The following is a 27,257-nucleotide window of genomic DNA, read 5'->3' on the forward strand; positions in this document are numbered from 1 at the left end:
AGTCTGACACGGCTCTCCCTGGGCTGTGTTCCTTCCTGGAAGCTCCAGGACAGAATCCATTTCTTTGCCTTTTCCAGCTTCTAGAGGCTCTTACACTCTCGTGCTCCAACCCTGCATCTCCCGGGCCATTCCTCCATGGTCGTTATCTCCTGATACTCTCCCATCTCCCTCTTCAACTTTTAAGGACCCTTGTGATTAGATTGGACCCACCCAGAAAATCCAGGATCAGCTCTCCTTCACAAGGTCCTCAATTTAATCACATCGACAAAAGTGACGTGACAGATTCACAGCTTCAGGGATTAGGTAATAGACATCTTCCAAAGACAATTTCTCTGTCTGCCATACTCAGTAACTAAAGAACTGAAAAGGAAAAAAAAAGAAGAAAAGAATCCTCAAACTGCTATCCACCATACAGTGGAGAAACTGTGTTTCTGAGGCGAAACCGTCAGTGTATGTGGGATTTGTAACTCCAATCAGAAGGCTGTCTTAACAGGGAAAGAAGCCACACTGCACGTGGCCACGGCCCTGCCTCCTCCTGATAAGATCCCTGGCGGCTCCTCTCCAGGCAAGGCTGGGGCTCCAGCCTGTCCTTTTTAGGGTACAAAGATGTGGCTTCCACCAATGCTGACCCTACCATACCCTTGAAACTAATCTGTGTTGTTTCCTGTGAAGGACAGTTCACAGAGCCAGGAAATAGAGGTTTTAGGATGAGAACCACTTCTTCTTACTGTGAGGGGCGATGCTGCAGGGGAAATGCCACGGTTATCACAGTGACATGGGGGCAAGAGCCCAATAGGAGCCCTCCAGGCTCCCCGACCCAGTCACGTGGTGGCGGTAAAGAAGTTTAGAAGACAACAGTGGACGAGGAAGGAGCTCGCTGCACATCAATGAAAGAGCTGCGGACGCAGAAGTGCCTAGAGAAAGCAGCCCGCAGGCTGTACACGCTGCCTCCCACTCAGGCCAGTTTGTCCGAAGAGACTTTCTGATGACAAGTGTCGGGGACTGAGAATGACGCAGCCTGGAGCCTGCGGCAGTAGGATGCCTGGTATTTTGATTGGCAGTTGCCTGACAGTTGCTGTGGCGGCAGACTGCTCAGGAGCCACACGCTCTGCTCACGACCCGCGGAAAAGGGCCCTTTGGCGATGAACACCAGTGGGACCAATGACCAGCTCTGCATCACACAGGTGAAGACCGCAGCCGCCTGCATACACCATCACCCAACCTCTGGAGACCGCTTACCCTGGCCCAGGGTACCACTGGGTGTCAACTACAGTGATCCCCTTTCTGGGTACCACACAATAATTCCCACTTGCAGAACAGATGTAGGACATGCCATTTGAGAACTCCTGAACGTGCTGCTACATATCTGAACTCCCTGAACACAACCAGTCAGATAGCGATGCCTCCCTCGTGGTCACGAGTGCCAACATCTGGCATTCATGTGGCATTTCATGCCCAGTATCACCCACAGACAATAGAAGCCATGAAAAGATAAAGTGGACTCTTTTTGAAAAACTGGGAAAATAATAAGTGGACCCTAATCGTGACAATTTTCCAGAAATGTACCACCGTTTAAGTACACTATTTAATTAGGACGGAGGATGAGAAAAGGCCCACTCTGCCTGCAAGAGACCCCAGCCACACAATGAGACTTCTCCCACCTCCATTTTCCCCTCCTGTGCCCACCTGCAGGAACCCGGGCCACAGGGTCTGTGGGAGGCCGAGCCGAGCTGGGGACCAGGCAGCTTGGGGACATAATGAGCATGAGCACCAGGTGACAGCTCCTAGGGTGGTCCTGCCGGCATGGCCAGCATGATCTCAGGTGCCATGTAATAATCTCCTAGGGATGGACCCATCCAGAGTAAGAAACGGCGAGGATTTTTTAAAGGGTTAAAACTCCCATGCTGCAGGGACAGGTCATACAGATACTGACCATGGGGCCATGAAAGGACAGCTGTTCTGCTGGTGGGAGGAGACCTCAGACCCTCTGGAGGTCAAAGATGTTGTGGGGTGGGGTGGGCGGCATTAGTGACTTGGCTGTCACCTGCAGGATCCCTGGCCCAACCTGTCTTCTGAGAATGCTTTGACAACCTCATCCCAGACCATCACCATGCCTTCCGATCTGAGTCCTGGACACCCGCTCTTGAGACACTCTGAACGGAGGACTGACTGGGGAGGCAGGATGGCTTCCACCAAATGATAAAACAATACTTTATAGATGCGGATATGAACTCCCTTGGCTTCACCTTATTACGGCTGGGGCCCTGTGGTTACTCTCTACTGTCAAAACAAAAACAGATTCCTCTTGTGTGCTTCCTGCAGAACTGAACTGGTTGCTGGCTCTGTCACTGCCAGCCCCCACCTGGTCCTGCTGGTGGGACCACCCCCCTCTCCTGGTTTCTTGCCAGCTCCCCTTGGACCTGAGCCAGGGAGGCCTCCGCCAGGGGCACTTGGTCAGAACTCGGGTCCAGCTCCCCCTTCTCTCTATGTAGCAAGCAGAGGGAGCAGGTGAACTGCTCCCTGGTGAACTGGGACAAGCAGAGGTCCCTGGTGAACTGCAGGGAAGCAGGCACCCACCTGTCACACACCAGTAACATGATGGAGCAGGGGAAGGGGCCCTAGAGAGGGCTGGGGAGCAGGGAGACTTCTGCTTTGGGACACGGGGCTTCATAGGAGCGTGGCCTGTGAGGATGGCGCAGACTGGGACCCAGTAGGAACAGAGGAGGACATTTCTAGGGGAGAGAGCAAGAGGCAGGAGCTGGAGAGAAGGGAGGGCAGCAGACAGGTTTGACTGTCGAAGGGAAGTAGTCGGGGTGGGGCCAGGGGCAGGGGAAAGCAGGAGCTGAGAGCTTGCCTGAGAGACTGCCTGCAGGGCCAGGGCAAAGGTGGGTCTCCAGAGTCAGGGCCGCAGTGGGAGAAAAGTGGGGTTTGGGTTGTGTGACTTAGACACATCTCCTCACTGAGAGGCCATTTGCTAACTCTCAGGTGTCTCTGTCTTTCTCAGCCCGAAGTCTAGGCCCTTGAAGGCCAGTGTGGCCCTTCAGAGCCTGTCAGAACTCCATCAGTGGGAAGCATCTCCCCTGGCTTCTCTCTTCTCTGGCCCTGGTGAACACAAGTCTTGATTGAGACAGACTGTGAAGAATTCTACCACTTTCTCGCGATTGTTGCTGAAAGCAGAATCCTCACTCTGGAGGGGAGATGGGGTCCAGAAAGACGGGGGGCAGAGGCTGCTTTTCACATCAACCGGATCACTCGAGGTGCTAGAGTCCCTGGTCTCCAACCAGACTCGCAGAGTGGACACCAGGGCTCTTACCTCAACCAAGGGGCTCCTGCAGCAGCTGGAGACACCGCCACTGAGGGTGGGCACGCCTGCCCACAGGCAGCTGTCGCCACCAGCCTCCCCAAGAGACTTACGCAACAGGTGGCCGCCTGGCTCAGGCATCTGTAAATGAAGCGCTGACCTCAGCTGTCAATGTGCTGTCTAATCTGAAGGCCCCTGCTGGCTCTGCAGTTGTGCTGAAAGGGTCTGACAGCTGAAAGGGTCTGCCCTGGGAAACTCCCGAAGCCCTGTCGGGAGGCCCCAGTTCAGTAGGTGTGGGCGAGGCCCAGCCAGAGGATGGGTGAAAGGGCCCTGGCGAGTCTGAACTGTGGTGAGCGGGCACCGGTGCCGGCAAAGCCGGGGAGTGTGTGGGAAGTGAGGCTGCAGCATCACACCAGCCCAGCGCTGCCCTCAGGCAAGGTTGCGGTCACTCGTTAAAGGACAAGAACCAACTGACAACTGCTGGAGAGCTACCACAGTCCTGGGTGAGGGGCATGCCCACGGCATCCTGGGGATCCCTGTTCTTCACCAGTTCAATCCTCCTCCAGGACCTCAGCTTCCCCAGGTGTCCTGAGGACACCACAGGCCTGTCTGGCAAAACCAGAACCCAAAACCTTTCTCCATTCTGGCTGCTCACTTGGCGGAACCAGCCAGGGAAGCTCACCCTTGCCCCTTCTTCTGGGGGCAGCGCAGCTCTCTGCTCAATGCTCCCTATGTCTCTGGGGGTCCTTGGATTAGCCCCCTGAATCCTTGGGCACAGTCCCCCCCCGGAACCCTTGCACCCCTGCTGTCCTTCCGGCATGCAGGTCCACAGAGGCCAATTCCCTTGGCACCTGCTGACAGTGAGGCAAGCAAGGTAAGTTTCTTTCCCCTCTCCCTCTGGCCTACTCTGGCATGGCCATTATATGTGGACTGCAATTCAGAGACCACCCAAGCCTACTCCTTCAATTGCATACCCAATGAGGGGAGGGCCTTGCCAGAGGCCACCCAGCAGGGTGGAGCTGGAACAGTTCCTACCCTGAGGCCCTGAGAGGAAACAGGTACAGAAGATGACTCATGGGGAAAAAAACCCCAATAAAGGAAGCGGTCACTAGCAGTTTGGAGCCTCTGACCAGGACAGGAGAAATGGAATGACACCCCCCATGACGCAGGAACTTCACTTACAGCGCAACAAACCAAAGTCAGACTTACGGAAGGGTGCCAGAAGTCAGCAAGAGGCTCTTTACAGATCCCCTAGTCCACCATTTTACAGATGGCAACACTGAGGCCCAGAGCGGCTCAGTCACGTGAAGGCAGGTCTCAGGCAAGGAGAAGTCAGGATCTCTTTGCCCTCAGCATCAAGGAGGTCATCCAAGGCTGGCCTGGAGAGTGGTGGGGGGCAGACCACCAGCTCCGGGGCCACACCTGTCACCTTCACCCCAGTCAGGACTCCAGCAGCATCTCCCTGGAGAAACTGGACCTCATCTCCTCAAAGAGTCAGAGTCACCTCCAGGGCCCATCTGCCTTCTGCCCCCGGGGCCAGGCTCAGCCAGGCCCAGGCCACAGGCATTCCGCAGTGGCCCTCTCAGCTCTGAGGTGTGTCCAGGAGAAGCCAAGCTACCATGGCTCCCTGGAACTCCAGCGGCTGGGCAGGCGATGCAGCCTCATGTCCTCCTTCTGGATGTGCTCGTAGCAAGACTGGCAGGAGAGAGGCGAGGCTGAAGCCAGCTGGCCTGCCCGCCCCCAGCAGCACGCAGAGGCTTTAGGGTCTGACTCGGGTGCACCCACTCCCAGGTCTGGACCACTGTGTCTCCAACTCAGCCCTCAGCCACAGTCTGAGGAAAGGGGGCCTTCCCTCTCCTTCTGTGCTCAGGAACGCAGCATGGAACACACTCAGCCCTGGGGAGCCGAGGGCTGGGATGTGCTATGCCTACTTTCCCCCACCCAGCCGCTTTTAACAAGGGCTGGAGCAGGGGCTCTGTGAGGACCCCTCCCATGGAGACACACACTAGCTGTAAATGTGAGCGCATCCCCGTGATGGTGTCTGGGGCAAAAGGGGTCTGTCCCAGAAGCCAGGGCATTCCTGTCTGGGCCAACCGCTTCCATCCCTCACCTCCAGGGCCGTGAGCAGGAAGTCATACAGGCCTCCTGTGTGGAGAGGGTCCATCATGTCACGGATCAGGTGGATCTCGGCTCCCAGGTGCTGGATTCTGGAGCACCACCGCCACCACCACGAGAGGGAGAAGGGGACCATTCAGGACAGGTGCCCAGCAGCTGGGAAGGAGCCCTGGTCTGGGTGGCTAGACACCTGGGCTGTGGTCCCCGCTGTGAGTGGCACCCATGGGACCCTGGGTGGGCCTTTCTCGGTTTCAGCTTCCCCATCTGTCCCAAGAAAGGCTGTGCCCATAGATCGCAGTGTTCAAAGGCTTTGCAGTATGTCTTGGTTGGGGGCGGGCAGGGTGGGAAGGGAAGCTCCTGGGCCCACCCCCAGCTGGGGCTCACTGGGCACGAGACACCACGTAGATGAGCAGCGGCAGCAGGTCGTCCATGGGCAGCTTGTGCTCCCGGCCCAGCACCCGCGACACGGTGGCCTCGATTTCCCCATATGTCCTCTCCAGCACCTCCAGCTTCTCCCGGGGGTCCACCGTGGTGCTGCAGCAGGGTAACTGACTCCAGATCAAGGCCCTCAGGTTCAGTCCCAACCAGGAGTCCCCACATTCCTGCCTCCCACGTCCCCCTCCCCAGGCTGTGGACTTACATCATCTTCTGCAGACACTCTGTGGCCGACAGGAAGCACTTGTCTCTGACCAGGGAGTGTCTCTGTGTGGTCGGGAGAGGGGGTTAGATGAGGCCTCCCCTTTCCAGGGTCAGGGCTGGTCCCCAAGCCCCTCTCCACCCGCCCCTTCCTCATCACTGGCTTCAGCACAGCTCTGCCCAGAGGGCTGAGCAACCCAGGGCAAGTCATAGCTCCACTGTAAGCCTCAGTTTAAAGTGAAGTCACTCAGTCGTGTCCGACTCTTTGAGAACCCATGGACTGTAGCCTACCAGGCTCCTCCGTCCATGGGATTTCCCAAGCAAGAGTACTGGAGTGGGTTGCCATTTCCTTCTCCAGGGGATCTTCCTAACCCAGGGATCGAACCCAGGTCTCCCACATTGTAGGCAGACGCTTTACCATCTGAGCCACCAGGGAAGTCCTAATGAACCTCAGTTTACTTGACTGTAAAGTGGGGTAAACGGTCTCCAGGAGGTGGGAGGATCAAGGTGGATACAGAAGAATTGTAGCAGCCAATGGTCACTGGGTGCTGCCCAGTTCTAAGTGCCGATGTCAACAGCTGTTGAATCCCAGGGCTTGTTGAAACACAAATTCCAAGTTCCCTCCCTGGGTTTCTGACTCAGTAGGCTTGGGTGGGTCCAACTGGCCTTTCTAACTAGTTCCCAGCAACGCTAATGTTGCCGATGCAGCAAGCACACTGAAATCCAGCGCCTCCTCTGTCCCAGCCTGCTCCCCCTCCCACAACCATCGCATGCGGGAGTCCTGGTGCTGCGGCAGTGGGTGCTCCCACAGATGCCTCCACAGAAGCTTCCACAGGTGCTTTCACACATGTCCCACAACTGCGGGACACAGATCAAGGACTTCGCCCACGGCCAGACAGCCAGTAAAAGCGGTGGGGCCTGCGCTTGAGCCTGGCCACTGTGGCTGCACACTCACCCGCATGGAGAACCAGAGCAGTGCAGAAAGCCTGCCCCCTTCTCCCTCACCCGCCTCTGCGGCCTGAGACTGTGACTATGAGGGTACAAAGCTGCTCGGAAGCCTGAGCAAACCCAGGGCCCAGCTGAGGTTCAGGCCCCCCTCTCCTAGGCAGGTAACCGGCCCACCCTCTCACCTGATTGGTCGTCAGTGTGAGGTCCTTGAGGGGCCACAGGTGCCTGAAATAAGACGGGAGATGGGAGGCTTTGCCCTCTGAGTCAGAGGGCAAATTCCCTGCACCCCCATGTCCCCCAGGAGGGCTGAGCATGGGAAAGGGGCTAGGGATGCACAATGGCATCTGGGAGCAATTGTGTGGAGCGCAGGCTATAGGAGACCAGGGGGGATTCCTTGAGAGGGCAGCCCTCCATTCAGCCCCAAAACACAGTGAGCAGAGAGAGGGATGGTGTACAGGCCAGGGGACCCTCCTGCACAAGGTCCTGGGGGTGTCCATCCAGAGAGCTCAGTTGTGGAGACTGCTCCAGGGGCTCAGTGAGCTGGCACAGGCTGGTGAGAAGTAGGGATGCCATACAATGGAAGTACAGCCAATGAAGCAGGGAGGCCAGCATGGAGGAGGTGGCACTGAGGCGGCAGGAGGGGCGCAGAGGGAAAAACCCTTAGGAAGCTGTTGACAACCAGGTCTCTGGGCTGGTGACTGGTCAGATGCAGGAAACATTCACCACAACAGAAAGGGAAACAACAGTTTTTGGGGAAAGGGGGATAGGAAGCACCATTACCTTGAGAAAAGGGGGACCAGGTGTGGGAGGCAGGAGTGCATTCATACCCTCAACACTCAGATCGAAGGGGCATGGAGGATACAGGATGTTCTGATTACTGAGGGTAGAAGGGAGGCTCTGACCTGCTTCCAGAATAGTCCTGGGTTTCCCCCTTGAGGATCATCCCTCTCCCACTCTCAGTCCAAGAGCTGGGAGCAGGTGATATTACCCCAGCCCCAGCGGTAGATACTGAGGTCAGCCTGGCCAATCTGGGCCACAGCCGGCATTCAGGGACACATTCAAGAACCTAGCCATGCCAGGGAGGAACTTTAGAGTCTCCACTAGAGCTGTTGGGAAGGAGACACCAACTCCTTGTGGGGAGAGAATAAACCTCGAGTGACTGGTGCTGTTTGTCACCACACGGGGAAACCAGAGACACACCAACAGAGAGAGAGAGAGGTTGCTTCCTTTTTCATGCAGCTGAACACCTAGATCCAGCCATACCTGAATCTAAGCCATAGTAGCCACATCCTAGAACTTCATGGTACAAAAGCCAATTAACCTCTTCCCTTTTTCTCTGAAGACAACTGGAGTTGAGCTTGCATCCCCTGCTACACAAGAACTCTGGCCAACATGGCATGGTTTGGGGGGGGGGGGGGTGGAGGCTTACTTCTGCACGTCCAGGAACTCAAGCAGCTTGGTGTCGGGGAAGAGGCTCAGGTTGGTGATGCCCTGGCTGTAGAGACTGTCCTCCCTCTCGTGAAGAAGCAGGTAGAGAGTGAAGAGCTCCGAGTAGAAGCTGGGCAGCACGAGGGGGAGCACCAAGCTGTGCACCCGCAGGTCCCTGAGTGGGAGCCACCAGGACGGCTCAGGGCCAGCAGGGCGGGGGTGGGGATCTACTCGGGGTGCCCCCAAGAGCCCTTAGAAATCCTCAGTCCACCTCAGTGTTCCTGCCTCCAGCCTCCCCCATCCCCGAGAAAACCCTTCCCAGCCCCGTTCTCAGTCGTTTCACAATCAACTGACATCTGTGACCACCTTATGCTCTCATTCAGCTTTGAGAACCAACGTGGCAGGCGAGGTTGGGTTTTGATCCACACTTGACTGAAAGCAAAACCAGGCCCTGATGGATGAGTGACCTGCAGCAAAGCTGTCAGCAGTCACTCCAGGCTAGTCCAGTTGGGCCTCCTAGCTTTCTGTGCTTGCTGGGATTCAGGGGGAAGTTCTCCCTAAGGTCTAACCCCGTTTTCCATGCCTCCTGCAATGCAGTAACAGAAAGCCCCCTCTGATCAGGATCCCTGGGCCTGGAATCTGAAGGCAAGTTGTGAGGTTTGGTCTTGGGGGGACTGGGCCGAGAGATTTAATGACCGACTTAATTCCTGCTCTGTGTGACCTCAGGCTCAGCTTCTGCCAGGCCTCAGTTTCCCCATCTGTGCACAGGAAGAAGGACGTGCCTGAGGAAGCTGCTCACCCTCCAGGCACCTAAGAGATGAGGGGTTGGGATAACGTGTTCAGAAAAAAGGTGCATTTGATGCATGGTGGCAGTGCCCCTTCCCAGGCTGCTCAAGGAACAGAGGTCACAGGTCTTTATGATTCCTGAATGGTCAACAAACAGCGTGTGGTCGATAGCATGAACCCCAAACATTTCCTCAGAAACACCTCTTTTCCCTGAGGGAAGTCCCAGGAGCAAGGTATAAGGATCCCCTGGAGCTGAGCCTGGCTCCACCAGGGGAGAAGACCCCACAGACTTCCTGGGGGCAGTCACCTTGTCTCTGCATCTTCATCTTCCTCTGGGGCCTCGCCCTTGTGCTGTAAGGCAACCTGCAGCAGGCCCCTGTGAACCAAAGAGAGGGGCGGTGTGGCTGCCATCTCCCACAGAATGAGTCACCCAAGGCCAGGCAGGTGGGTTCTGCTCCCAGAACCATGAAGCATGAGGCTTGCAGAGCCCAGCTGCCCAAACCTCAGCAGTGAGGGGGATGGGAGTACAGGATGTCCACCTGAGTGTCCCAGAACCCCAGAACAGAACGAACTACAGCATTTAAGGTTTCGGTTTATAATGTTTGATGGGGTCACAGCTCAGCCAGGACAGAAGATGGGCTGTGAGCCCAGGTCAGGATCAGCCTACAGTGGGGTTAGAGCCAGCCCAGAGCCTGGCTGGGGCTTGGACTCTGGCTGCAGTCAGGCCTTGTTACCACCTCCCCACCGTCTAACCCACATGCTCACCAGCTGCACACTAACCAACCCATCCTCTGCTGCTCTCTCAATCCAGACCCAAGGCAGAGGCACCATTCCTACCCAGGGCAGCAGACAGAGCTGAGGCCTAGAAAGGGCAGAGCCCCCCGCCCTGGGGACAGGGCAGTGGTTGTCCCCGAGTGCCACCGAGCTCACCTGTAGGCGGCCCAGAGCTCCTGGGCGTGCTGCTTCACCTCCTCCTGTGCCAGCCCCTGAAGGTGCTTGTTGGCCCCCATACCTGCGTATGTGGCCTGGAAGGTCAGCATCAGCGTCTGGAGCAGCTTCCCCAGGGGATGCAGAGAGTTGCTCAGAGCCTGGGCAGGTGTGACAGCCACAAAGAGATGCTCAGCCCCAGGGCAAGAGCCCGCTTCTCAGACAGGGGCACCGCAGCCTCTCAGCAAGGCCTGTCCCCTGTGGTCAGCACCCTCCCCCGTGGTCTCACCTTCCTGAGGCACTGCTGCAGGGCCTCGGGCTCCCGGTGCTGCAGCAGCTCCTCCAGGAGGTCCTCCATCCTGCCCGCCTGGTCCTCGGGGTGAGTCCTGGGGCACCACACACAACGTCTCACCCATGCCCGGGCCCACCGCCTCCAGAAAGCCTTCTCCACCCTCCCCCCACCCCCGCCCACTCAGAGCCCACTGCCCCCAGCCCTGGGTCTGGACAGCCCGTGGGTACACACCCCCCCACGCCTGGGCCTCACCTCTCACAGCACAGGTACTCCTGCGACCTGCGCAGCTCCCTTGAGCTCTGCACGTGGAAGCCCAGCAGGGCCTCCCGCAGGTCCCCGGGGCAGCCGGCACGAACAAAGTCCCGGAAGGGGCCATAGACACCCTGCCAGCGGCTCTCCACGGGGAAGACGCCCTGACCCAGCTGCCTGCGATGGAGGTGGTGGGAGACGTGGACAGGGAGGGAGCCATGTAGGACCCTGTCCAGCCCTTGGAGAGGCGGGGATATCCAGCCTGGCCAGAGTTAAGGGCCCCAGTGGGGTGGATAGACTGGGGTAGGCAGAGGGATCTGACCTCCAAGACTCCAGGAGGAGAAACGGGAGGCAGAGAAGGGTCAGAGAGAATCTACTCCACGGTAGAGAAAAGAGTCAGGGGCACACAGAGCCCTGGAAAGGAAACAGGAAGATCTGGAGAGCTGGAGGCCAAGTCCAGAGAGTGCGGTCTTGGCCTAAGAGAGGCGAGGGGCCAAAGCCCAGGGTTCCCCGACTCTCCCTCCTCCCACACCTGGTTCCTTCCTGAGCTTAATCCTGTCTCGGTCGCTAGGCCCAGCAGTCTGGCTGTGTGCACGTCTGGTGAGCACTGCCCTCCCGTCACACTTACAGATATCCCTACACCTGCACCTGACCCGGGTTCATGCCCCTAGGGCTTGCCATCCACTTCTAGCTCCTGCTATCAGAGAAAAAGAAACATGCTGGGATGATGTGTCAGGTAAATCAACTTCTAAAATGCTGGCTGGCACCATTAGAACCACCAACCACATCTCAACAGACATAGCAAGAGTCACCACTTGAACATCTGTTTTCCAAAGAAGAACTCTGTCCCCATAAGGAGGAAGTATATCTGCTTTTCAAATACCCCATGATAAGGAGAGTGAATCCACTTCCAAGTTTCCTTTTTCACCCTGGCTGCCAGGGAACTCAGAGTCAAGCTAATGTTCAATTATAGTGCCCATCTGCACCTCCCTTTCTTTTAAGCTCAACTCACACTTGAATTGTCTATTTTATTGTCATTTGTTTGGTTTGGAAACTATCTTGTACCTTCCTAGAAAAAGACTCTATGTATAGAGTCTATACATAGCATTTTTCTTCAGTTCTGTGGCATATGGAGTTATCACCACATAGCCCTTGATTCCCAGAGTCTCTAATAAGGGTTGTGTGACCTGAGCTTTCTGAACTCTCCAAAGAGCTAAGAGGAGGTACAGAAAAGCCCTTCTAACAAGATCTGAGTCTTTGGGGGTAGAGACACAGGCACCCACAAGCACACCCCCCAGAAAGGCTCCAGAATGCACCGGCCAGCCGGTCAGGCTCTCACCTCTTGCAGGTACTGCTTGGATCTGGAGGGAGGGCAGCTGTGTCCAGCACACCCTGGGTATGCAGTCCCCTCCCTGACATGCTGCCAAAAGTGCCCTCCAGGGTGAAGCCATTGGGGAAGGTGACCTTGCCCTGGAAGCCGGGAGAGGAATGCAGGGATGTCTGTCCATCTGTCTGTCCAGCTGCCCTTCCACCCAATCATGACAGGCCTCATGCCCATCATCCTGGGTCACAGAGGCTAGAAACTGATGGGTGGCCTTCCCACCATCCATTCCATCTGCCCCACCCCAAGGGGCTCATGATCCTTCACCCCTGCAGGAGCCCTGACCAAGAGCTGTACCCACCACCAAGGGGCTTGTCTCTGAGGTAGAAGATGGCAAGGGAGTCAGAGAAGGGACTCAGAGGTCAGAGCAGGGGGACCACCACTGAGGCTGGGAGCGGGGAATAAGTCCAGAAGTAGGCAGTGGCCTTAGGGAGGGCGTGAGGTATTATTGGCCCCAAGGAGAGGCAATTCCTTGCTGCACAGGACTGTCCCATTCACAGCATTCTTGGTCTCTATCCATTAGATGCCACAGTACCCTCCATTTATAAAGAGAAAACAGCCCCCACATGTCCAAAGGCCCCAGCAGGGATACAACTGCCTTCTGCTGGGTCAGCTCGGGCAGAAACTTCCTGAAGGTCAATGCCTTCAGGGGACCCCACTCAAGGCACTGATGGTGGTGGTAGAGGGGGTGGATCCCTAACTCTGGGGCCAGTGGGGGACACAAGAGACCACCAGACCCTCTGCACCCAAGGCAAGCCTGCCTATGCCCTCTTGACTCACACCCAATCAAACTGCACCTTTGTGGCAGAGAAAGGTCACTGCACATGCCCCCTAGACATAGTGGAGATGGGAGAGGGCCCCCTACCTTTTCCACCCACCCTCAGTCCTGGGTCTAAGCAGGGAGATTATAGACTCCGGCCAAGGTCACAAGTGCAGAGCGGAGTAGGGTCTCAGTGGCTCTCACCTTCCCCAAGAGGGTCAGGTCCCTGGTAAAAGTGCCCTCGTATAAGGAGTCATCATCAGAGAGAAGGATCCCTGGGCCCTAGAGAAGGAGTGGGGAGGGTAGGAGCAGTGGGTTAGGAAGGGCCGGAAGGCTAGGGGTAGGGAGAGGAGAAGGGTCCTGAGCCCTGGCACACCTCCTAGGACTGTGGCCAAGTGGGATGCCAGTCCTTGGACTGCACAAACCCCATGCACCTCGATCCTGGGTTGCTCTGACTGACACCCTCAGACCTGGCTTCTCCCCTCCAGCGGCCTCTCTCAGGAGGTTTTCTGGGGGACCCTTCCCACCTACAGCTCAGGAAGTGCTGGGCTTTTCCTGAACCATCTCCACTTTCCTGTCACTGATGCCAGGGGCAGTGGAGTTCATCAGGTTCCCTTGCGGCTCTGGCTGCCAGGAAGCTTCAGAGCCAAATGGGATACAATTTGTGTTCTTATTTTTAAATCTATTTTATGTGCCTATTCTTATCTTTTCTTCCTCCTTCAATTCTTTCCAGAACAAAGTGTAACTAAACAAACAAGCCACAGTACCAATAACCGCCATCAGGCTGAGCCATACTATGTGCCAACCACCTGGCAGGGTGTGAGTTAGACAGAAGGTGGGGGTTGATATGCCCGTGCTCAGGATGCCTGGGCTTGAGACTCATTTCTGTCATTCAACAGAATGTGACACTAGGCAGGTTCTCTGACCTCTCTGAGCCCCACATTTGTCACTTGTACACTAGGGATGACAACATGAACCCCAGGGATACTGGAAGGATCCCATGGGACCATGCTGGGAGGCCTAGCCCAGAGCTAGGCACCAGGGTTTCCCTGGTAGCTCAGACAGTAAAGAATCTGCCTGTAATGCAGGAGACCTGGGTTCAATCCCTGGGTCAGGAAGATCCCCTGGAGAAGGGAATGGCAACCCACTCCAGTATTCTTGCCTGGAGAATTCCCATGGACAGAGGAGCCTGGCGGGCTACAGTCCATAGGGTCACAAAAGAGTCAGACATGACTGACTAACACTTCCACTTTCTTTTTTTTCAGGCACCCAGTTAATGGTCTATAAATGTGGGCAGTGGAGGCTGCTGGCATCCTCATTACCATTCACTTCATAATTGCTATTCCAGTGAGTCATTACAATAAGTAGGTAACCTGAGCTGCTGAAGGGAAAAGTGAGGCTGGGAGGGCCAGGGACTCGGCCAAGGCCAGGGTAGGCAGGCGGCAGAACTGGATTCTGGCCCAGGTTTGGGCTCGCTCTAGCACATCAGAACCCTGATTCCTGCCCCATCCACCCCTGACCAGCTTCAGTTTGGCTCTGGGGCCCCAGAGCAGGGAGAGGTGGCTCAGGACACATGTGGGTCTCTGTACTCACCACCATCTTGTCTGCCTGGAAGGTGCCCTGGTAGCAGACACCCGCCTGGGTGACCATGACCCCTGGGCCATGGCGCTGGTCAGCCTGCCACATGCCAATATAGCGCTCGCCCCTGGGGGAGGAGACAGGATGGCCGGAGTTGGATGAGAATTGTTCCCATGCACCTTCTGTGTGCTCTGCTGATATGGGACCCAGGGCGGGGGGCAAGGGGCAGGTAAGGAGCCAGGGCATGAATTCACTCAAGTCAGACATGGGGAGGTGAGATCAGGACCCACAAGAGGAACAGAGGGTAGAGGAGAAAGGAAGCCTGCCTGGGGGAGGGCATCGTGGCAGGCTTCTTGGGAGAGGTGGCAGGAAGGACAGATGGAGTGAGTGCCACTGTAACACATGCAAAGTCATGGAGGTATCAGTATACGTCAGATATGTGGGGGCGTTCAGTAGACTAGAGGGTTTCCCTGGCAGCTCAGCTGGTAAAGAATCCACCTGCTAATGCTCGGTCCCGGGGTTGGGAAGATCCCCTGGAGAAGAGAACGGCTACCCACTCCAGTATTCTGGCCTGGAGAATTCTATGGACTGTACAGTTCATGGGGTCGCAAAGAGTCGGACACGACTGAGCGGCTTTCACTTCACTTCAGTGGTCTAGAAGGCTGGGGAGTACACAGGTGTCAAGGCACGGATGAGTTCAGAAGAGCAGGCAAGGCCTCAGATGCCAGGCTAAGGACACTGGGCTTTGTCTCAGCCCAGAGAACCCGGAAGGGCTGTGACCCTTTGATGGGACCAGATCATGGGGTCACAAACTCCTCTCTGACAGAGCAGGGAGGGGCTGGAGTTGGAGGTGGGGGGTGCACCTGCAGTCAAGGTCAGGGTCCCTCAACCTGAGCCCCAGCAGCAACTGAGGGCATGGAGCGAAAGTGAGGGGCTTCAGAAGGACTCTGGGGGACAGACAGAACAGACCCACTGATGACAGGGAACCCATGCCTGGAGGCACTTGGTCTGTGAGGGTCCTCTCTTCCCCTCAATCCTGCTGGGGGCCTGCAGGGTGCTCACCTGTCACTGTCCTCCTCAACACCGTAGCCACTCCGCTGGCCCCTCTCCCAGTGGCCTGTGTACCGGAGGGGCCGAGGGGCCTGTGGGGCGCTCTCAAGGACCCCGAATCCATGGCGCAGGCCCTCCTGGAAGTAGCCCTTGTACACCTCACTGCTGCTGTACCTGAGGAGGTCACCAATGGCTGGCCCTGCCTCCCAGAGGATGTGCCCAGCCCACAAGGCTGCCCCCCATCAGATGAGGGTCACTTACTCACAGATGCCATAGCCGCACATGCTGCCTTCCCGCCAGTGGCACTTGTAACAGTCAAACTTATCCTCGGAGGCCTGGGGCACCAGGCGGATGCCAAAGCTGCCAGTGTGGGTGGGCAGGGAGGGAGGTCAGCACTGGGGCCAACGGCCTGAGACACCTGTCACAGCCTCTCCATGCCCAGGAGTGTCCCTGCTTCTGAGGGGCCTTCGCAGACAATGAGGAGAATCTTACAGGTGATCAGGTCCCTCTTCTTCCTAAGGGCCCCTCAGGACACCCCACCCACCTCCACCCCATCCCCATGCACCCTGAGAGGGCCTTTTGGCCCTAGACCACTCGCTCCATGACCTGCCCTCTTCTCAGGGCCAAGTTTCCCCTTACAACAATGAGCGGGGCTGGACCAGACAGCCTCCAAGTTTCTGCTGGAGGTTTGGGAATTTAGGGTGGGGCCAGGCTGGTGACAGTGATGGGGTGGGAACCCCCACCACGTAGCCCCGTGTCAGCCCCAGCCTTACCCATGCTCCAGGCCCTGGCAGAAATCTCCCACGTGATTCCGCCCATCTGGCCACTTCAGGGTTCCCCTGGAACACAGTCAAGGTCCACAGTCATCAGGCCCATGGGCGTCAGGTCCACCAGACATCCTTCAGCATACACAAGTCCCCCAGCTGGCCTCTGCCATACACTCTCTCAGAGGCCTCGATCGCCCTTGGGCTGGACTCTCTGCTCCCACAGGGCCTCTTCCCTGAGCTCCATGACCCTGAATGGGCTTTCGGCCCTTTCCTACTCCTGGCACAGCTGCCCCCGCAGCCTCACGGAGGGCACTCTATACCCAGCAGGGGAAGTTCCGGAAGCATCCAGGTTGCCTTGTTCCCTTGACCAACAGCAAGCTCAGAGCTAACCTTCAAGTTCAAGCCAAGCACTAGGAGTCAGTGGGGTTTCTACCATCCTCATCTCCTCTTCTGACACGGCACTGCTTTTTCTGTTTTTGTTCAAAGGCTTCCTGAAGCCCTTTCTGGAAGTAGGCAGGGTACCAGAAATGAGTGGAATGCTTGCCAGTGTAACCTTGGCGAGTCCCTTCTGCTTTCAGGGCCTTGGTTTTGCCAGCTGTGGCACAAATTAGGGCCACATTCTTCAAAAGCCTATCTGCCTGTGGGGTCATATAGATCTGCAGTTGAGGCCAGGCTTCCCCTAGACCCTACCCTGAGGCCTGGAGAAAGTCATGGTTTCTGGATCTACAAAGGGCATGCTAACACTCCCTCAGGCCATTCTTGTAAGGGCCGCCAGAAAATGCTACACAGACACCAGTTATTCTTTCACCTGCCTTGAGAACAGAACAGTAACTGCGGGCCCTGAAGTCTAGTCTCCTGATACCTGTCCCTAGCTCACCAGCCTCACCGACATCAAGACTATCTGGCACAAACCTACTATGGGCCAGTGCTGTCCAGGAGGACTTGAGAGACTTTGTGGGGGAAACAGAATTGACCAGAGAGGGTAACAGCCTCTGGTTCATGCCCTGAGGCAATAAGGTCCATCTGGGTCCTATGTGCCCCCCAGACTCCCAGGAGGACCCCTGCCTTGCCTGGCCCAGAGCCTCAGTCACTCACTTGCCATGGGGCCTGCCCCAGTACCACTCGCCCTCATAAGTGGCCTGGCAGAAGCGGCCCTCTGCACGGAAGGTGTATGCTCCACAGCGGCAGGTGGGAGGTTCAGAAGGCTCCAGGCCTGCTCCCAGCACCGGGAAGTCCTTCTTCCCACGCAAGGCCTGGCACACAGCCTGGGTAACCTTCCATTGCCAGACCACCTGGGGGAGGACAGGGGAAACACAGGACAGGTCACTGCTGCTGGAGGCAGCCCCTCTAGGAAGTCTCCTGGGGTGGCTCCAGGTACCAACCCCCCACACCTCACTCTATCACCTGGGGAAACCTCTAACAGTTCCACACTGCTCCCTAGAGCCTCATCCAGATCTGAGATACTTACTTGCAGTTTTGGGCCTGCCCAGAGAGGCCAAACAAAACCATCAAGCAGGCCCCAACCCTGGCTTCACAGAGAAAAATACCTGCTCTCTATGGCAGTCTGACGCCTGAGCCCAGGCAGACACCTGACTCACTCTGACCATGACTCCAGAGGCTTGACATTCCCAAGGAGCCTCCAGGGCAGTATACTTGTGCTGCAACCCTCCTGTCGCCTTCCCTTACTCCCCCAATCCTAGTCCCCGAATTCACAGTCCACCCACACTCACCAGGCCCTGCAGGTCCTTGGAACAAAAGGAGAACTCTTCCTCAGGTGTGAGGAGGTAAAACGTGCACCTAGACAGATGGAGGTGATAAGTAGGTTCTATTCAGTTCTATTCAGAAGGGAGCTGGGGGAAGGTCCAAGTCAGAGCCCTGGGGTGGGCAGGTTCCACGGAGTAGAGGGAGGGAAGGCCTGAGGTGTCACTGGAGAGGGGTGCTCACCTGTCCTGCCCAGGATCTACCCACACCAGCTTCAAATCAAAGGTGTGGATGTTGTGACCCTGAAAGAAGATGGGGCATAGGTGGGCAAGATGCTCACCTATTCTCTGGTCTGGCCTTGCTCCCAAGCACCAGCTCAGCATGCCCCTGGGTGTCCCCAGGTTGCTCAGTTCAGCATGCCCAGCGCTGAGTCCCCCACCACCTCTGCCTGTTCCCATCTCCAGGGCAGCCCCTCCACCCCCCTTCCCACCCAAGACCCAGGATCAGTCTCCCACAACCCCCCATGTCCTGCTCCATCAGGGCCACCAGAGTGGTCTTCCGGAAGTACAGCATGGACCTTGTGAGCCCCTGCTGGAAACCTCCCTAAAGTCCCTACTGCTGAGCCTGACACCTGAGACCACACAGAACAGCCCCAGGTCACGTGCCCCCTCCTTTCTGCACTTGCCACAAACTCTCCTCAGCCTGAACCTTCGCTTGTGCTGCTCCTTCTACCTGGAATGTCATCCCAGCTCTGAGAGTCAGACCAAGCCTCGCCTTCCTCTGGAAGATCTTGTGTAGTGACCTCTCCCACCTGGCAATAGCCACAGGAGGAAGTGGCTCCAGGCCCAGGCCTCAAGGGGAGGAGGAGTGTGCCAGACATGGGCAAGGACAAGAGAGGGTCCCACACAGACAACAGGGCATGCCCAGGGCCAGAGGTGAGAAAGGGCTCGGCGACTTTTAGTGAGTGTCCTGTCAGTGTACCCGGAGCACAGAGGGAAAGTCAGGGGTGGAGGGAAACTCAAACTGCATCCAAACCCCCAAACCAGGCCTCAGGAGACATAGGTTTGGATGGGCAAGGAGCACCCCTTCCACACCTCAGCCCCCTCATCTCCCCCAGCCACTTGTCTCTTTCCTCCTTTTTTCAACCACTCCCAAGACCTCTGGCCTGCCCCAGCCCACCTGCAGCAGGACGAGGGCATCATCAAAAAGCAGCACGCGCTCTGCCCGCAGTGGGGTGACTGTCACGGGGATGTCCTGGCTGTCTTGCAAGAGTCGGCGAGCGGGGGTGCAGAGCACATCCTGGTGAGGCAAGGAGGGAACTGCAAAGCTCAGGGACCCCCGTCCTCGACACTGCACCAGCCACTCCACTGCCCGCCTCTGCCCCAGGCACCTCTGCCCACACTCAGCATCACCTGGAGGCCCCCAGGTCAGTGATGGGCACTGGGGCTCTGAGCTGGTGGGGCTTCATCCCTGGCTACTCCCAGCAAGACGTCACAACATCTCTTGAAGCCCTGCTTTGTCCTCCTCCGCCCCATCTCAGGCCATGGCCACAGCCAAGCCCCCATCAACTCTCACCCAGGGTTCTACGACCCCCACCTCTCTCGGGCAGTTCTTATCCCCTTCATTTCTCCTCCTAATTCTCTGCTCTAGGCCCCAGCCTGTCATGCCTTGTCAGAGCACACGGGATTTTCCCCCAGGTAGGGGCACTATAGGCAATGGCTGGAGGGTGCAATCATTCAGTGACATCCCAGAACAAGATGATGTCCCCAAGGCAGAGGGCGTTGGTTCTGTAACCGCTCTTCCAGAGATAGCAGCTCACATCCCAGCCCAGGAGTGGCTCAACAAATGCGTGAGGATGGCTGGACAGAGAAATGTCACAGACACTTGCTTTAGCCACTGCCCTGTTCAGGTGGGAAAACTGAAGCATGGAGAATGCAGCAGGCAGCTTGAGCCACCCAGAGGGCCCCTGCTGGATGGGAAGGGCTTCTCAGAGCGCCCTTGAGGCGTGGAACTCACCCTCAGCCGGCTACTCAGGGTGGACCAGAGGGCCTGCGTGGCTGTGGCCTGGTCCAGCTCCTGCCTCATGAAGGACTGCAAGTCCCCAAAGAGGCCGGCGGCGTGTATCACCAGCTCCCGGGTGGGGTGACGCTGTGGGGGGACAGAGCCACCAGGGCGGGAGCTCATCAGAACCGTCCCCCACTCTGGGACGACTGCCCCAGCCCTGCCCTGGCCCAGCTGGTCAGGGGTTTGTTCTTTTCACCCTGTTGGCTCTCCTTCCAAGGAGAGGTCAGCAGGAAGATGCCTCCAGGGAGTCAGGACCATCCAATGATGCCCCACCTAGGCCTGGGCCACATGTCTTCACACCCAGCACATGAGTCTACATTTGCTCCCTGGGTCTCTGCTGGCTCCGCCAGGGCAGGTCCATGTAACTCAGATACCCCAGGGCAAGGACATGGCCCTTCAAACCCCGAGAACAAGATGATGTCCCCAAGGCAGGCCAGGTCCTTTTCAAACAAGGAGTTTCTGAGTAAGGCAGGTTCCCTGAGCCAGAGGCCCATTTCTCCCATCTGTCAGCTTCCTCGCAGAGGCAGGTCTGGTAAGTATTGATACCGCCCTGGCCTCCTGCCCCCTGCAACCCTGCTACCTACCTCCCCGATGGTGTCCCCGAGGCTCAGCAGGAGGAGCACGTACTGCTGCACGTGATGGGTGAGTGGCTGGCGGAGGGCCTGGAGCAGGGCCGTGCCCACCGAGCCCTCGGAGCTCACACCTGACAGGACTTGCCGCAGTGCCTTCCGCTGGCCCCGCCAGTACTCACTGGGTGGAGAGAGGGCCAAGCACCCTGTCACTCTCCCCTCCTCTGTTCCTGCACCCACCACCATTGCCTCCTTGCCCTGGCTAATCGCTCAGATCCCAGGACCAATCCCAGACCCCAAAGTTCTCTCCCATGAGAACAGCGGCTGAGATTTGGGAGCAGCATCTCAGAGACTGAAGGGATCACTGATAACAACAGCCCTCCCTGAGTAGGAATTAGGAATGCTCCCCTGCCCCAGGGTCACTCCCGCTAATTGTGTCTGGCTTCTGCTCACAGCCTCCAGAGGCTTCCCTGCCCCTCTTCAGGGGTGCGGATCAGCGTGGGGTTGCCAGAGCCAGGAGTGCTCAGGATGAGTCCCGGGCATGTTGCTCACTGCTCTGGGGCGTAGCTTCCCCAAGCCCTCCCTCCCAGACACACCCCACTCAGAGGCCCACCGAAGGACCCTGTGCTCACCTCCTCCTCTTTGCTGCCTTCTGAAAGGCTTGCACTGCCACGCAGCATGCGTAGGACTCAAGGTACCTGTAAGTAGCACCGGGGACACCCTGCAGGCCCCACCCTCAGCTCCAGACCCAAGGGCCTGCCCTTCTGGGGTTCCTAGATCCTACCCACTGAGTGGCTACAACCCTGAGGGCCTGGCTCTGGGCACTGCTGATCTTGAGTCCTCACTGACCCAACTGAACAATTCTAATTCAGAGTCTTTCTTCCCTGGGAAGTCACCAGGCTCAGATCTGGGGTGTCTGAGCCGCCACCAGGCTAACAGCCAACCCCAGGGCTGAGCGCAAACCTTTGCTGAAGCCCTGAGCCAGGTTGAGTCCCAGCACCAGCCCCCAGCCCGCTGGGACTGTCTTACTCCAGGTGGACCTGCAGGACACGGTCCGCGCTATGCAGCAGCAGCAGGGACTCCAGGCCGACGGCTTCGGGGCGGCGCAGCCTCTCCCGCAGCGAGCGCAGGCTCTCCTCCGTCACGTCCCACAGCTGTCGGGAGCTCCTGTGCAGCCGCTGCAGGAGATGCAGGCACTCCCGGCCCCAGGGGTCTGAGGCCTCTGGAGCTGGGGCAGGAGTGCAAGCACCCCGTGAGCGGGAACAGGGCCGCTCCACCTTCCGGGGAGCACGCACACGCCCTGGCTGGGCACCCGGGGGGCAGCAGCCCCGCGAGACCTGGAGGTCCCTGGGACAGGACTGGAAGCCCACATGCCCCCTGGAGCTCAGCAAGGGACAGGCAGGCTGTAGCAGTGGGCGGCACCCTTGTGGGTTAAACAGGGGCACATGTCCACCTCCTCGCTACGTAGGGGCAGCACTGATGACCCGTGGCCACCAAGTACACGCAGTCCCTGAGTTTCAGAACTTCCTCAGGTCCAGAATGTGCAGTGGTCCCCTGCCATTTACAGACATGCCAATAGAGCTCCTGAGATGAAGGCACCTGCCAAGGTCACTTCACAGACCAGGCATCCTGCCTTCCAGTCACGCCCTGGGTGAGAGCAAGATGAGAATTTGGGCAGAGAATCCAGACCTGTGCCCTGGGAGAGATGGACTATCATCTCCATGCACAGCAGACCTAGGTTAGAATGGGGTTCAGAGCCTAACTCCCCGGGGTCCCTTTGAGAGGAAGCAGCCAACAATTGGGCATGAGAACCCTGGACCCATCGAAAGCCACCCACTTCAAATGCCACCGCTCCCATCTGCGGCTGAGAAAGCCGTAGCTCAGAAGATCCAACCAGGGAGGACTCCTATCCCTAGCAGGACGGTTCCTGTGGCCCCCACCTTTTTCACTGGAGAGCCTCAACTCACCGGCCTCAAGAAGGGGCTGGAGGACAAGGCTGTTGATGCGGGTGAGAGTGTCTGAGAAAAACCCCTCCAGCCGCAGCAGGGCCGCCTCCTCTGGGCTGCACATAGCCAGGGTGCCGGACTCAGGCCTGTGGACAGAGCACAGATTAGAGCAGCTGTGGGAGTATGGTTAGTGCTCCTCTCAGGCCATAGGCCCAAAAGCAAGGCTCATGACTACCCCGCCTCAGAACTGAGCAGGGAGCCCAGGTCACCCCAAAGGGGAGTTCTAAACAGACCAGTGACTCCTGTTTATGCTCCACTTGGACCCAGTTGAGGGGAGCCTGAAGGACTCGTAGAGAGGGCTCAGAATTGCCAAAGGAAGCATCTATTTTTACCCAAAAGGCAGATGCTCCTTAAGCCCTCTGGCTTGTTCATTCCCCTGCTCAAACACCCACCATGGCTCCCAAGGGCTCAGAGTAACATCTAGTAGCGCTCTGACCTAGCCCCCTCTCCACAGAGTCTCTGGAAACAAGGATACTGTTAGAAGGACACAGCCTTTTTCTCCAGGTCATGACTCAGGACCCCCTGTCAAACAACAGGGCCTTGTAAGCAAGAAGAGGTCTTGGGGAGGTAGGGGACTCCCTGCTGGGGCATGAAGGATGAACGAGAAATAAGAGGCAGAGAGGACAAGGCATGCAGGTGAGGGAATGAGCAAAGGCTCACTAGCATGAAGACCCAGGCTCGGCAGGGGGCCCACCGAGAGCTGCCTAAGAGGCTGGCAGAGGAGCCGTGGAGGGGCTCAGAGTGGCGGAGTGGTGATATTCAAAGTCAGACTTGGGGACGCGGACTTGGTGACAGCTGCAGATGAGACGATACCAAGCAGTGAGAGGGTGAGGTCAGCGTGGGCAGGAGCCAGCCCTGCCACTCTCCCTACCTGGCCAATCCTGCAGGACGGGTCCTCCTCCACACGTGGGGGCTCTGGAGCTGAGCAGTTCTTTGTACCTCCTGCTCTGGAGAGGGACCCACCAAGAAGGCAGGATCACCTGAGAGAGGAGCCTCCTGACTGGAGAGAGAGGAAGCAAAGGGCCTAGGTTCAAACCCACCACCATAGCCAGGCTGCAGCCTCCAATCAGACACAGCCCTCTCCTACCAGACCTGGCAAACGAGGTCATCTGCCCAGATTTCATGACTATACATCTTAGGATTGAAAATTAAATTCTCTTTTAACCCCAGACCCTCAGACTCAGCCTCTCTCCAACTCTGACACTCTGAGTTGGTTGACAGGGGTGGAAGTAGAGACATAATTTGAGGCAATGCAGGTAGACCCAAAAGACCAAATGGGAAGGGGTCTCATCACCTCCCCCCACACAGTCCCAAAGACACTGAAGGGTATTCCAGGACCCTGGCAGAGCCTATGATTCCCAGGGAATTGTCTCTGGGGCAACAAAGTGAGGCAAGTGTCTCAGAACTCTGGCCATGGGCCCAGGCATTCCTGCCCCACCTTTCCTGCTGTTGTTGTTTCAGGAGGGTGAGGCCTTGGGAGGGAGAGGCAGGAAGGAGAAATGACTAGACACCCAGCTGCAGCCTTCTTCTCTTTCTGCTGGGCCTGCAGCAGCCCAGCCTGCTTTGGAGGACTAGGGGAAGGTTGCTCTAAGTCAACTCAGACAGACCAAGCGAGCCCAGCCTAGGAGTCAGAGGTGCAGCAAGTGTGGCCTGGGCCCATCTGACTCTCACCCCCGTCTCCAGAAACTGGTGGAATGGAAAGACCCTTTGGAAGGTGATCTTCCAACCTTGGCTGGCAGTCTATCAGGGTCAGAGCTGACAGGTGAGGACCCTGGTTAAAAGTGAAGGGGGGAAGGTGTGCTTAAGATAGGAGGTACAGACTAGAGACCAGATTAGGGTGAGCTGGGGACCTGCAGCAAATAACTCACTGGTGGGAGGCCTTGAACATCAGATCCCTGATACTATGCGGGGCCCACCCCAGCCAATGCCACATTTGAGGTGCTCCTCTCCCCCTCAGGTTTCCTCCCCTTGCCGCATGGGGCTGCCAGTTGTTCCCTCACCCTGGACGCGTGGCTCACACCTCAGCAGCTCCCACAGGCCCCCTTCTGACCTCTGCCCAGTCCTGGCCATTTCCCAGCTTATCCAGGGCCTTGCTCATCTCTGAGTCCCAATCACCTTCTCTATGAAATGGAGAAGACTAAATTACAGTTTTTTACTCTGACTAAATCACAGCTTTTTTTCCCTTCCCTAGAAAGGATAAAGGATCTTCCCCGGTGGCTCAGACAGTAAAGAATCCGCCTGCAATACAGGAGACCCAGGTTCAGTCCCTTGGTTGGGAAGATCCTCTGGAGAAGGGAATGGAAACCCACTCCAGTATTTTGCCTGGAGAATTCCATGGACAGAGGAGCCTGGCAGCCTACAGTTCATGGAGTTGCAAAGAGTCAGGCATGACTGAGTGACCAACACTTTCAGAAAGGATACACTGATGGAGGGGAGCTCCTCTGGGTATGGGGACCTGTTTCTCAGCCTCCCTTACGTCTCAGTGCATCCTGGGGCCCCTGGAGCTGAGTCTTACAGACCTAGACTGGCAACACTATTCCGGGACCCTTCCAGGTCCGTGGCCCCAGAAGGATCTCTACCTTTGAGTCACATTGCCCAAAGGAAAGGCCAGAGGTTAAGCACTGCTGGTGAGGCAGTGGGTGGGGAGAAAACTGCATCTGAGGTTAAACATCTGGTCTGGTAGTCCCAAGAGCCTCTGCTCCCAGGATAAGAAGCTCCCAGGCTTCACCCTAGAGGCAATGAAATATGAGGGCAGGAGCCAGGCTAGACATGAGTGTGCTGGAGTGTGTACAAGTAAGGAGAAAGAGGTGCTGAACCTAACACCACAGGGACCCACAGGAGTCTCCTCCCTCAAACACTAGTCCCATCACCAAGTCACGGCTCGCTGGTGAAGGTCATGGCCTTCTTACCCTCTCACTGCATCCAGTTCTAAGGTTCCTTAGGAGTCTGCACAGGAGGTACATATGGGGAAACTGAGGCCCAGGAAGGAATGGGAGGGCCCAAAGACACTAACTATAGAGCACATACATGGCTCAGACCCAGGCCTCCAGCTCCCAGTCCCATGAAGCTCACTTGAGCTAGCAGTTCAGAAAGACGGCTCACCTCAGGGCGCACAGCAAATACCTAGGCTCCCCAGACAGCTTTCACGTTCACCATGGGGCAGGGTGAGGAAAGACTGGCTAGTCTTGGCATGCCCAGGTGAGTCAGCTGCCGGTCCCTGCAGCTATCTAACCAGCAGCCAGACCTGCTAGCTCATTCTCTGGCTCGCTTGCTCTCTCTCTCTCTCTCTCTCTCTCTCGCATTCTTGGCCTCTGTCCACGCTGGGTCCCTTTCTCCCCTGCCTTCTCCAAGGCCTGGCCCCTCAGGCCCCTTGGCCACACCCTGTCACGGTACTCTATGATTTCCTGGTCTGGCCAGCCAAGGAAGTGCTGCGTGCTGTGGAGGTTTTTTCCTGGGCTGCCTTGGAACCCCCTTGATTATCCAGCAAGCTCCTGGCGGTAGACAGAGAGAGGAGGGAGGAGCTGCCCGAGGGAGGGGGCGCTGAGCTGTCACAGCTGACAGGTCCCAGTCTCCACCTGGGCCTCTCTCCTACACCCTCCCTCTGGGCCTCAGTGGCTCCAGGTACCTTGTCCTAGACCCCACCTCTCACCCTTCCGATCTTCCTGGTGGCATTTTTTCACAGCTTTCCTTCCTCTCCCTGGCCAGGCACACACAGTCACTGGAATTTCCCAAACATGGGATCTTGTTCCAGTCACCAGGCGTTTGCCCATGCCATTCTCCCCGTGGCAACACTAGACTGCGTCACCTCCTGGCGCCAAGTCCCTCAAGCTGGGTACTGTCCACGAGGTCGCCCCACAGCCCAGGCCAAGTCCCTGGGCACTGCCATCCTGTCAGGCACGGGACCAGGGAGGCTGTCCCATGGTGACAGGGTGACCAAGGGGCAGGGAGGACGAAGCTGAACCCCGCTGGGAGGGAGGGGCCTTCGGACAAACTCTGACGGGCCCGAGCGAGCTTGAGTGCTGCCGAGGACTGAGCAGTCGTGGAGGGGCGGCGCGCAGCGGCCCAAGAGGGCGCGGAGACTAAAGTCTCACCTGGAGCGAGGAGAGAGGACAGCAGAAGGGCTCTGCCCCAGACGCGCGACCTCCACCCCGCCCTTACCTGTGAGGCGCAGGGACCCACGCGGGGGAGTGCGAGGCGGTTGCTTGCTCGCGGACGCCCTCCCATCGCTGGCCCCCCGCCCCTCGCTGGCCCCGCCCCTCGCTGGCCCCGCCCCACTCCTTCCAGGACCCGCCCCCACTCCCTCCTGGCCCCGCCCCCTAAGGCAACTCCGCCTCCCCTGCCTCCGCCCCGCCTCGGGATGTTGCTCGCGGTCCAAGACCGGGACATGCTGGGAGGCGTCAGTCTGCCCCGCGCACGAGGCCTCTCCTGAGGTCTCAGTTTGGCGTCCTCTAGGGTCTGGGACGCAGTTGGGGTGGGAGAAGGAGGACAGGAGGTAGGAACTTGATTGCCCACCCCAGCCAACACACACGCACACACACACGCTCACGCTAAGGAGAACCCAGCTACACCTTAGGAAGCATCCTGGAGGGGACTTTCCCTGTTCCACTCATCTGCGTACCGCCCCCCTGCCCCGCCATTCTGACGCCCTTCGGGCCTAGGTGCACCGGATAGGTTCCTGAAACCTGTGGCCGACAGGAGG

The 27,257-nt window shown here is 57.7% G+C and overlaps 1 protein-coding gene across 3 annotated transcripts; it reads right to left on the bottom strand.

Annotated features, from left to right (window-relative positions):
- Positions 1 to 4,506: 4,506 nt before the first annotated feature.
- ALS2CL (ALS2 C-terminal like) lies at positions 4,507 to 26,790 on the bottom strand. 3 transcript variants are annotated; one of them, XM_070463365.1, is made up of 27 exons: positions 26,717 to 26,790; positions 23,430 to 23,558; positions 22,520 to 22,644; positions 21,582 to 21,780; positions 21,185 to 21,250; positions 20,568 to 20,733; positions 19,936 to 20,067; positions 19,099 to 19,218; positions 18,163 to 18,221; positions 17,949 to 18,015; positions 17,314 to 17,510; positions 16,225 to 16,290; positions 15,713 to 15,811; positions 15,464 to 15,625; positions 14,417 to 14,528; positions 13,028 to 13,105; positions 12,022 to 12,152; positions 10,686 to 10,859; positions 10,431 to 10,527; positions 10,145 to 10,302; positions 9,522 to 9,590; positions 8,430 to 8,603; positions 7,183 to 7,225; positions 6,057 to 6,118; positions 5,801 to 5,950; positions 5,412 to 5,508; positions 4,507 to 4,996 (listed from the first exon to the last, which is right to left on the bottom strand). In XM_070463365.1, exons 3-27 carry the CDS (start codon positions 22,620 to 22,622, stop codon positions 4,916 to 4,918), a joined length of 2,862 nt encoding a protein of 953 aa, XP_070319466.1. In that variant the 5' UTR covers positions 22,623 to 22,644; positions 23,430 to 23,558; positions 26,717 to 26,790; the 3' UTR covers positions 4,507 to 4,915. The 3 variants fall into 3 exon arrangements, with proteins under 3 accessions (XP_070319466.1, XP_070319467.1, XP_070319468.1); XM_070463366.1 differs by having other exon boundaries at positions 26,650 to 26,717; XM_070463367.1 differs by lacking the exon at positions 15,464 to 15,625.
- Between the last annotated feature and the right edge of the window lie 467 nt (positions 26,791 to 27,257).

Source organism: Odocoileus virginianus, unplaced genomic scaffold (genome assembly GCF_023699985.2).
Source record: "Odocoileus virginianus isolate 20LAN1187 ecotype Illinois unplaced genomic scaffold, Ovbor_1.2 Unplaced_Contig_2, whole genome shotgun sequence".
Lineage (NCBI taxonomy): Eukaryota > Metazoa > Chordata > Mammalia > Artiodactyla > Cervidae > Odocoileus > Odocoileus virginianus.